This window comes from Colias croceus, chromosome 2, assembly GCF_905220415.1.
Source record: "Colias croceus chromosome 2, ilColCroc2.1".
Taxonomy (NCBI): domain Eukaryota; kingdom Metazoa; phylum Arthropoda; class Insecta; order Lepidoptera; family Pieridae; genus Colias; species Colias croceus.
Genome location: NC_059538.1, coordinates 2,701,340 through 2,713,616, shown reverse-complemented (window position 1 = coordinate 2,713,616; position 12,277 = coordinate 2,701,340). Strand labels below are relative to the sequence as shown.

The 12,277-nt window shown below is 33.4% G+C and overlaps 1 protein-coding gene across 1 annotated transcript; it reads right to left on the bottom strand.

Moving 5' to 3' along the window:
* Positions 1 to 1,053: 1,053 nt before the first annotated feature.
* LOC123705431 lies at positions 1,054 to 2,938 on the bottom strand. Its single transcript, XM_045654195.1, has 2 exons — positions 2,617 to 2,938; positions 1,054 to 2,172 (listed from the first exon to the last, which is right to left on the bottom strand). The coding sequence occupies exons 1-2, from the start codon at positions 2,921 to 2,923 to the stop codon at positions 1,316 to 1,318; spliced, it is 1,164 nt and encodes a 387-aa protein (XP_045510151.1). The 5' UTR covers positions 2,924 to 2,938; the 3' UTR covers positions 1,054 to 1,315.
* Positions 2,939 to 12,277: the final 9,339 nt, after the last annotated feature.

Sequence of the window (12,277 nt, the reverse complement as noted above, 5' to 3'; positions counted from 1 at the left end):
ATAACTTTTGAATAAAATGTGTGCTTTATGTTCTAACGGTACCAAACTATCAAGCGACTGACGAAAGACTGCTACTGGTTTATTTTGGTTTTGTGCGTGTTTCCACTTTCCACTATCAAGTGACGATTTATTTATTTGTTTTGTTTCGTAATTATTATGGTCAAATATTAATAACAAAATAAATTATTATGTACACGATATTTTATTGTTTCACGGTAGTCGCCTTGTCGTTTGCTCAAGGACGTGAAATTGAATGATATATTTTTTTTTTATTAAGTCAAAACCATTTTCTTTCAAATAAAAACTTGTTTTTATTGAAAACAACAATCAGAGTGTTGCTAGGAATAAGTATAAAATTAAATAGTAATGTTAGGATATCGAAACATTTTTGTATAGGCCGAACGATATAGTGGAAACGCGCTCTAAGATCTGAGTAATATACACACAATGAATTAGTTTTATAATACTTTTTAATTTTTAGTGTTTAATTTAAATAGACATTTATAATGTGGTGCTCATTTTTTTTGTAATAAAATTATCCTGCTAACGCTATTGTATTTTCGTTGTTTTATTTCAAGTGAACACCCATACAATTTTGTCACGAGCCGCCTCTGAAATATATACTAAATATCACTAAACATAATATCACTAAAATGCTCTTACCTTTTACTACCATATCGTTCAGATTTACGTTTGATTTATAAGAACGTTTTTAGTCCTCTTGACCTAGGTATGATATAATATAAAAAAGCTAGGTCATTGCTCTTGACGGGTTTTGTTATATTTCCCATACTTAATATTAACAAAAGATTACAAAATTACAAATAATTTATCAGTAGTCTGTTTTATAGTAAGGAACATGGATTCTAAAAATAATTTAACAACAAAAACAAACAATTCTGGCGGGAAAAAATCAGGGAAACAAGCGACACGTCCGTCTAGTAACAGGCCTCGGCCGGTAGTGTCGGTACACAGGCGTTCACGCACACATGCGTACTTTTTTGGTTTGGGAATAAGAATTTTCGATTTACTCGAAATCTATTTATTTATTTATTTATTTCATTAAGGATCACCAACATGACATACACTGATACAGAGATAAAAGCATTAAAGTAATTACAATCGTAGACATAGTGCTGTCACAATTATAGGCAACCACCACTAACAAATACAACATTAAATCCAAATCTAAGACACACAGTCTGCAGCTAACTGCAGATTAGGTAAAAAATACACATATACATAATACATAAAACATAAATCCAATTTTGACGGCAAAATAATCAAATTAATGTTAAAAGAAAACTACATTTGATCAACTGGGTTTTGGCAAAGGTTCAATCGAGAGCAATTCCTTTTTAAATTTATGTACAGTATTTGAGAAAATGTCAATAGTCTTATTATTGCCAGAAACTATATTATTATATTCTTTGGTAAGGCGAGAAATGCCTGAATAATGGCCTAGATTACTATTGTGGAATTTTGTATGGAACGGCATATTATTAGAATTTCTAGGCAATCTGACTGGAACTTTAAAGTTAAGCTGAGATACCAATGACGCACAATCGATTGACCCATTCACCAATTTATGTAAAAAGACCTGATCCAAAACCTTCCTCCTCTGATAAAGTGTTCGTATTTTAAAATAATCAAGACGTTCTGAGTAACTACGAATTTTTTTGGCTACGTTGCAACTATACGCTAGATGCCACAAAAATCTTTTTTGAATGCGTTCAATATTGTTAATATGAATCTTGTATTTTGGATTCCATATTACGCTGCAATATTCTAATTTGCTTCTGACTAGGGCATTAAAGAGGGTAATTTTTGTGAGAGGGTTCCTAAAATTTTTACAAGTTCTCAGTAAAAAGCCCAACATTTTGAAACCGTTATTAATTATATTGTTGAAGTGGGCGTGAAAATTAAGTTTTGCATCGAAATAAACACCTAAGTCTTTTATTTTATCTACTGTTGCTAAGATATGATTATTAATCTGGTAACTGGGTGCAATAATGCCTCTACTTCTATGTCTGCTAAATCGTATATGGTAGCATTTTTCTGAGTTAAGTTTCATTTTGTTGATGTTACACCATTCTGCCAAAGAGTTTATGTCCTTTTGGAGAAGAGTACTATCAGTGGTTGATTTAATTGTTCTCAGAATTTTAAGGTCATCTGCAAATAAAAATATTTTTGAGTACTTTAAGTTAAGTGGGAGGTCATTTATGAATATATTAAATAAAATGGGGCCTAAGTGGGACCCTTGTGGAACTCCGGATTTAGTTGAAAAGGGCTCAGAGGCAAAACCGTTTACCACTACTCTAGAATAGCGACCCAAAAGATAACTCGAAAACCATCCCAACAGACCACCGCCAATACCTATGTTGTGTAACTTTTGGATCAATATATTGTGATCAACTTTATCGAATGCCTTGCAGAAATCTGTGTATATGACGTCAACACAAGTATGCGCTTCAACAGCCTCTACAAGACATTCGAGATAAAGTAGAAGATTTGTGCTGGTGGATCTATTTTTTGTGAAACCATGCTGAAACCTGCTGACCGATTGTTTGATATGGGAAGTGATAATTGGGCAGATAAGACTTTCAAATACCTTACCAAAAACAGATAGGATTGATATAGGTCGGTAATTGTTGATCAGATTCGCGTCGCCCGTTTTAGGAATTGGAACTATGATCGACTCCTTCCAAGCTGATGGAAAAATACTTTGTTTAAGTGATAAATTATATATAACAGTTAATGGATAACATAATTCCTTAGCACATTTTTTGGCAAATACATGCGGTATTGCATCTGAACCGGCACCTTTTTTTTGGTCTAGTCTCTTTAATGCTTTGAATACCAAATCTTGATTGATAGTTAATGATTGCAGATAAGAAGTAGCGTTGTGAGTCATTGAGTTCATATCACCATTATGTTGTGAGCTAGTCTCATAAACCGAAGAAAAATAGTCGGCGAACATATTGCAAATTTGTGTGCCATCCGTTGCCGAGCTATTACCTAACTTCATAGGAGTAGGATATGTTCCAGAGTTTGATCTTTTATTTTTCACATACGACCACAATAATTTTGGGTTTGATTTTATAGAAGATTCCAAGTTAGATAAATAAGTAGAATAACACGAGGATATGAGTTTAGTACAATCTTTTTTAAGAGTTTCATAAGTGATTAAATCTAGGGGGTTGTTAAATTTTTTTACTCTGATACGATATTTATATTTTTGACGAAGCAATCGAATTAAGGATTTTGTGTACCATACAGGATATTTATTATTATGACTTTTAACTTTAGGAACAAACTTAACAATAGTTTTGCGTAAAATACCATAAAAGGTAGTCACAACCTCGTTGACATCGAAACAAGTTTTAAATTCGTTATCCCATTCAATAGTGCTTAATTCTTCAGCAATAAGATCATACTGTGCCTTAAAAAAGTTAAATCGTTCATCTTTATTTCGCGAAATATATTTCAAATCTAATTGAGAAACCGCAAATATCAAAGGTGGATGCATTGGATCAAGTATCGAGAGTATTACATCACTTACTTCAACATTACTTATATTTAAGTTTGACAATATCAAATCTAGAATCCTTCCTCTATTATTAACAATATTATTATATTGGGAAAATCCATTTAAAGCTATGAAATCCATCAGAATATTAACATGAGAGTTACCGTTTCTGTAAGATGCAGCGGCGGTGTTGTAGCTGTTTTGGTTTGGCCAAACTATATTGCTTAAATTAAAATCTCCAACAATGACGGTTTTTATGGGCGTTTCCATGAGTCTATTAACGTTATTAACAAAATTAGTAAGAATGTGACTTTGGATAGGAGGTGGTAAGTAAACACAGCAAATAAAAATTTCTTGATGTGTTCCATTTCGACTGTGCGTGTCTATGCTCACCCAGATATCTTCGCAATCGGATTCCATTTCTGGAATCCGACGAGAATGAAATCTTTTCGACACGGCAACTAAAACACCACCGCCACTTTTCGTATTGTGAAAGCCGCTCGACTCCCTATCTCGCCTATAAACATTATATCGACTATCGAAAATTTCTTCACTAAATACAGAACCAGACAACCAAGTTTCAGAAAAACAAATCACATCATGGTCGCAACTTACAATATTTAAGTATACATCATTTGTTTTTGTATTTATTGGACTAAAAAAATAAATCGACATCATTTTAGTATGTTGCTTGTAGAATTATTTGCCGTAAAAACAGAATGATTGCATGTAGTTAAGTATGCATCAAAAGATTCTTTTAGAGGTATCTTTGTGATTTTTTTCTATCGAGTAAAGTAAGTTGTATTGTCTTTTCAGCTCGATATCTAGCTAGTATATATCCTGAAGAATATCATATATTTGTCTGAGATTTTTTACTACAGTTAATCATATACTTTAAAGCATTATAAAACTCGAGTTTTGCCTCGTTTAGCTCTTCTAAGCCCCTTAACGGGTGGTTATGACCAATTAACATCAGGCATGAGGTACTTACTCTGCTATTATAAATAAATCACATAATATTTTCTACAAAGGCTTTTTGAAACTATACTAGAATTTTCAAAGACAAATGTCGCTGAAACGCACCTAAAAACGCAACGTAGCTAAACCAGAACTTCCTGAAAACATCAATATTAGACGTTTCGAACACTTTACAGCGAGCGTGGTCACGGGGAGACTGAGACTGAGTTTAATTTCTAAATGAACTTTTATAAACATCGTGTTTGGACGGTAAATTAAATTGTATATATAAATAAATATCATGCGATTGAGTTAATTTGCGTTTGATTCTGAACAACTCGAACAATAATTAAGGTTATTTATTCAACCTAGCACATAACTATTTTAACTGAATATTTGTAGTTAAACAATGTCCAAAAGTATTTGTTACGCACAAATATCATACGTTTTAAGCTATGTATTAACAAGTCACATTTGCATTAGCCAGAAATAGTTTAAAATAATTTCAAATGTATCGCAGTACTTCACAATATCTACCATGTTTAGTTCAGACTGTTCACCATGGTTTTCTTTAACTTAAAATATAAAAAGTACAAATTCTGTTCACTTTAAACCAAAACTATAGTTTCCCAAACTTGTACCACGCTCGCGATTCGTAAAAATGGCGACTACGAGCTTCTCACCATTTCAACTATAACCATTGTGCGTCTGCCTTGACCCAAATCCCGAATCCCATGATAAGTTTGATTTATGTATTTTATCTAGCTTCTAGCTCGTTTGTGAGATTGTTTCTTTGATTTTCATTAGTGAACCTTTGACTACCAGATTACTAGATAGTTACTACGCTATAACTTGCAATAATGAACAAGCAAGTCAGGATGATTTTTAACTAGCTATTGAGGCTTATAAAAGTGGGTACAAAAGGCATCTTTTAGAGGAGATGACAAGCTTTTATATAGAATGAATTTCTGAAATCTGAAAGGGATAAATATTTTGGTTGATAGTTTGTGTTCCTTTGACTGATTACGCGTAGAACAAATATATAGTTTGAATCACATTTGAACTATTGAATGATATCCATAATAGTGTTTGAGTATTGTGTATTTATCGCAACTGATACCAACTCTAATAAACTATTACTAAACTAGAATTAATATTGTTCCATATATGTGAAAAGGCCATTCAGGAATATTATATCAAGAGCGCATTATATTTGAACAGAAAAGTTTTTTTTTTATCTTCTCTATATTGAAACTTGAAATAGAATTAACAGTTATAAGTTCTGATCGGTTCAATAATACGCCAAAACTAAACAGGTAAATCTAGACACAGTTTCGTTATGTTGATTGTTATTGTATCTAAATTGTTTACTTTACAAGTTAACAACCTTCGATTTTAGGCCTCGATCTATTCTGCTTTCCATTTTATAAACAAAAAGCTGGTCAAAACAACAAACAACTCTATTAACAACATTGTGACAGAGTTATTTCAATCAATCAATTTTTCGAACACCAACAAAAATACTATACATAATATCTAAAAACTCTAGCTGCTCCGCGCGGTTTCACCCCTGTGGCTCCACCCCTGTTGGTCGTAGCGTGATGATATATAGCCTTCCTCGATAAATGGGCTATCTAACACCGAAATAATTTTTCAAATCGGACCAGTAGTTCTCGAGATTAGCCCGTTCAAACAAATAAACAAACTCTTCAGCTTTATAATATTCTAAAAATATTTCAGTTACAAGGGCCGTCAAACTCAAACTCAAACATTCATTTATTCAATTAGTTTCGAATCGTTATTACATACGTCATTTCATAAAACATAATCATAAAACTATACTGACATGTATTGTACTCCATACCATTTACACACTCACATTGAAACAGGTAAACAAATGATGGGACAGGTAGGCATTTATTGTTCAAGCCTGCTTCGTAAATCATCTCCATATTATATTATGGGCCTTCTTCATAATGGCCAGCATTGGCCCAACAAATGATCGTCGATGTTTGCCATTACGGCGATTATGAATAAACATCTACATGGTAGATTCTACAATGACGGCCAATATTTAGGCCTTCTACACTATCGTGATTGCCTCTACTCGCCCAACGCTGGCTATTGTGAAGAGGGTCCATTATATTATTCATATTGTGTTGTTTTGTTCAATCCAACTTGAATTCGGTAATGAAGGAGGTTTTACTGGCGCATCCCCTCCCCCATCCTCAATCCAATTCTCAGTTACTAAAATCTCCAAAAAACTCTACATGGAAATTCCTGTTAATATTTTGATGTTTTGTAAAGCAAGCTTTTTATATTGTTTTAATGATACCATGTTGACATCGTAGTACGTTTTGGTAAAACAAAGTATGCACAAGGCGAAGTCACAATAATTTATTTTTCGTATTCACAATCCCATTTAAATCCCCATATAATCCCCTAAGCAATGTCGTAACGAAAGAAAAATTATAACCGTTTCCACTTACCCAAAAATTATCCTTATAAACGTGGCTCTTTACAATTTTATATAGAAAATATTATTTCTATGAAAAAGACTCGATTGAAATATCTGTTTATTCAATACATTCTACGAACGAGTAACACTGAATAATGCAATAAAAATAGAGATTTCGACGAAAAGTCAATGTGGGCTTTTCCATTATGAGATATTGTAGGAAAATATACTGTACTAGCACGAGCCTGTGGCTTCGCTTGCTTTACCTTAATAAAAAGTAAAATTATTTGACAACCACGTATTAATAATTATTATCCCTGTAAATATTTTATCATTTATTTCATCATTAAGGCGAGATGAAGATCCAAGCCAAAGCTTTCCATTTACTTATATATTAGGTACCTATGTAGCTACCATGCAGATACATCCTTTATTTTACCTATAGGCCGTAGTATACATAATACATCATCACTACATAGTATAAAACAAAGTCGCTTTCTTTGTCCCTATGTATGTGTCGTGGCCATATCGTAGATTTGCTCATTTCATGAAATGGCCAATTTAGTTTGGCCAGATCGTTAAATCGTCAACGTTTCACGATTTCTCCGTCGTCGATCGTCGATCGTCGATCTGGCCAAACGTGGATGGCCATTTCACGAAATGCGACCATTATTGTTTCTTTTTTAAAAAGCGATTCGCTTCTATGTTTATCAAAGTCTTACCTAACCTAACCTAACCTATATTATATACGATCTGGCCAAATGTCGATGACCAAATCGTGAAACGTTGACGATTTAACGATCTGATCAAACTATGTTGGCCATTTCATGAAATGAGCAAATCTACGATATGGCCACGACATATGCTTAAATCTTTAAAACCAACGCACCTACGCAACCGATTTTGATGCGGTTTTTATAATATATAAAGTGATTCAAGAGGAAGGTTTTACTATAGGTATAATTTATTAGGTTTTAAACAAAGCCGCGGGCGGAAAGCTTATTATAAACTAGACATAATAAAGGAATATATGTCCAAACTTAAAGGATACCCCGCGCACAATTAATCTTAGTTATACCACGTTATACCTCAGAATCCCTCATAATCCTCTGACAAATGAATTCCTTATCGTTTGTTGGGAAACATAATTTCATTATGAAACATACGATTCTATTAAAATGTACTAGAGAGCCGACCCGACTTCGCCCGTAATAAATTACTCTCGCGTGAGTTATGGTAATTGTTGAGTAGTGCTTCTGCCCCCAAGGTTGCCCAAATAATAATGCCTTTTCTTCATTCACTTTATTACTCTTCACAATACATGTGTTGTTTAAGCTAGCCGTTATTTATTTATTTATTTATTTATTAAGCCAAACCAACAGTAAATACATACAAATCTTGCAAGCTTAAATCTAGAAATACATAAATGTTAAGGATGTATCAACCAATTATAGGTAAGGACAAATTAATTTTTATATCTTAAACTTACATAAATAGTACCAACTAAATCAACACAACGGCAACGCTTACGTTAAATTTTGTTATGACTAACGTAATTATTTTTAAAGTAATTAACAATATTTATAGAAAAAATTGAATGCGAATCAAAGTAAATATCCAAGTATCAAAGTAATATTAGGCTGAGATGCGCACAAAACATTAAACGCACTGCACATTCTAATAATTGGCGAATTTTTACCAACATTGTTCCGATAAAACAAGCCGTTATGCACTACAGACTAAGAATTATTATAATTAGAGATGCAACGAATAGTTGTTTGGCCGGTTACCGGATACCGGTTGTTCGGCCTGACCACCAGCGGAATGTTCGGTATCCGGCCGCCGAATATTCGTTCGACGGCATTTTGAGTTTCGTAGGTGCGTGTCGCGCACCGGCACGCCGCCTGTGCAGTGCAGGTTTTTACTTGTTTCGTAGTGGACGTTCGCGCGGTCACAGTTCTTGGTTGAGACACTTTTATCGTGTCAGTGAAAAAAAATTTCGTTAAAAATAATAAAAAGCTTCAATTACAACTGTGTCTTTATTTCGATTCTATTTATAAAATCTACCAATTTTACTATCCGGTATCCGGCCTGATAGTACATTACCATCCGGTATCCGGCCGGATAGTAAAAAAGGGCCGGATAAGCCGGATACCGGATAGGAACCGAATATTCGGTGCATCTCTAATTATAATAAATGTTAAAAGCGTCGGGGAAACAATGTGGACGCACACATATATAAAAGCTCGATCAGCCAATTGCATATGTGTGTCCCTACAGTAATCATATTTTGTTTCTTGGTTTTGATATTGCTATAATAATATGTAGGTATGTACGAAATTATCAGAATGGACAATTTTCTCAATATAAAATATAAAGCTTAGTGGTTAAGAACTTAAGAGTTATGACACACTTCAATCCAAAGGCGTTAAAAATATAATATTGAATGATAACTACTCACCAACTAAGTAGTCGCGAAAAAAAATTAGTAAATTTGTTTTTAAATCATTTTTCTAGGTATTTTGTAAACTTACTAGGAGGTCCCATCAATTTCTGTCTTTGTAAAATGTGTATGAAATTAATATTTTTTTTTTCATCTTCAGATATTGCGTTAGAAATTACTTAATCAATAATAACAATTTTATTGAACATATAAAAAAATACAAGCAAAGACACATCACTTAAATTTTGCCATTTTATTTTATAGGCACATTATTCCTATCTGGGTCAAATTCATTTTACGTGACCGATATAAACAGGGCCGTCTTAGACTATGCCGGGGCCCTTGGGCACACAAGAATTGGGGGCCCCTTTGAAATATAAAGAAATCAAACTAGGTACGCAAATTTTTTCCCACAATTATATATGTTTTTGCCCTAAATTGAAACTTAAAGAAGTAATAAGAAAACTTAAAGAAAATTTCTATGTAAAATTTTTGCTCCATTTTTTTATACATTTTACAAAAAAGTTACTTATGACCAATCTTGTATTATAATATGGTCTTTTGAGGAAACTTTTTTTCCTTATTTTTTTTTATATAATTCATTTGAAACGCTGCTGCTGTAATGGCGCTCCAAAGTTGACTTTAATTAAATTTAATTAAGAAATAGGTATTTTAAGAATTACTTTTTCAAATTACCTTTCTCTTTGAATTTATATTTTAGGTTTTATGGCAGTCAAATGCTTTATAAATAAAATATAAATTCAACAAAAAAGGTCGTGTTCCATCGTTACAATATTGTATTCACTGAAAAGTGCTTCATATTGGTTGAGATGGTTGTTAAATCATCTCAATAGATGGCGTGCGGTGTGTCCCTTAAGACACATAAAACTGAAGGAATAGAATAAATTCGGTTGCTCCGGCGGGTCACGAGTGGCTGAGTTGGTCAAGCATCCGCCCCGGAATGGCGCGAAGGATGCGGGTTCGAGTCCCGCCTCGTGATCGAATTTTTTCTATTTTTTATAAATTTATAACTTTCTCTTTTTCAAATTTATCTTTTTAATTTGCATCTGGATTTTTTCTTTCGTAGCCGTTTCATATTGATCAAAATTATTGCGTGCGTTATTAACATAATTTATTCAAAGCCTAGGCAAATGGCAAAAGTCAAAACGCTTGTCATCTATTCGTATAGAAATGGTCCGGTGTGAACAGAGTTCACTAAATTCTAGGACCTTCAAAACTACAAAATTTCATATCCAGCAGAAAATTAGTAAAATTGTTCAAAGGACTAAGGATTACTAAAAATAAAATTCAAAATTAACTGTCATTCCGGTACGTGAATTAAAAAACATATTCCAGGTTATAAATAAATAAAAAAATAGGTGATTTCGCGATTTATACTGAAACGATAAGTTTTATCATAAAATCATTTAGGTGTGAAGTGATTTAAGAAACGTGTGCATATTATAAGGATGGGATGAGTTTATAAATCGTTATATCTTAGAAAATGGTAGGAAGCTACATCTTAGGAAAATAATGTATTGATTCTTTTGTATAGATAATTTTATGATCTACAATTTGGGTAAAAGTGGTTATATGATAAAACTTACCGTTTCGGTAAAAATCACGAAAAACCTATATCTGTTGACTTTTAGGAAAAAATTTTTTCGTAGTAACAGAAGGTCGGGAAATTTTAATATATTTTTGAAGTGAAACTTCTTTAGGCGCGTTGAGAGTAAAATTTCAAGGTCGCATCATAACAATACCGTAACGTCGTGGAGTAATTCAACGATTTTGGTATCTTATAATCTTGCCAAAGAAGTGGGCTATTTAGCACCGAAATAATTTTTCAAATCGGACCAGTAGTTCCCGAGATTAGCGCGTTCAAACAAAAAAACAAACTCTTCAGCTTTATTATATTAAGTATAGATTGTGTTTTTAATAATTTCACCAAATTTCGACTGGATGGGAATTTTGGTCGTGGTCGTCGTCGTCCTCGGTAGTGTGACCGAAACATTAGCAAAACGTCATAAGCTTATATCAATTAGTATCAATAGTGGATTCTATTCTCTAGCGTTTCTGCCACTTGTCTAGAGGCCCAGAGATTAAAGTTTTGTCACAACCAGGGCTCGGAAACCGGTTTAAATTCTTAACCGGTTTCGGTCATTGACCCCAAACCGAAATTGATTTAGGTTAAAGGTTGCACTTTACCGGTTTTTACCGGTTTATGAGAAATACCGGTTTTTCATTAATATTGGTTTTGGTGGTGAAAATTAACCGGTTAAAACCAAGTTACATAAGGATCCTCGGCCCCCGCTACCCTCGCTCGACGGGCCTGGACGTTGCGAAGTCATTTAGTTACAAAATTCTTAATCGCACTCAAGTTCGCAATTTTAGTTTATATTTGAAATTTGAATTTTATAACTAGATTTCCGCCCGCGGCCTCGCCCGCGTTTGCAAAGGAAAACCCGCATAGTTCCCGTTCCCGTGGGATTTCCGGGATAAAAACTATGTGTTAATCCAAGTTACCCTCTATATGTGTGCTAAACATCCATACATCCATACATATAAACTTACAAACTATATTTTAGAATAGAATATATTAGATATATTAGATACTAGCTTCCGTCCGCGACTCCGTCCGCGCGGAAAAATTAAGATTTATTTTTTTCTACGTATTTTCCGGGATAAAAAGTATCCTATTTTATGCCCAGGATAATAAGGTATAATTATACCAAGTTTCATCGAAATCGAACCGTTAGTTTTCACGTGATGCCTGAACATACAGACAGACAAAAATTTTTTTAATCACATATTTGGGTTTGGTATCGATCCAGTAACACCCCCTGGTATTTATTTTTTCAATATTTTCAATGTACTTACAGAATTGACC

What these genes read in the sequence shown, in the direction of transcription:
- LOC123705431 (XM_045654195.1), bottom strand. Translation starts at nt 2,923, where the DNA reads ATGAACTCAATGACTCACAACGCTACTTCTTATCTGCAATCATTAACT. An exon ending in ATCAATCCTATCTGTTTTTG is followed by an intron (nt 2,173 to 2,616) that starts GTAAGGTATTTG and finishes TTTTATTTGCAG; the next exon opens with ATGACCTTAAAATTCTGAGA.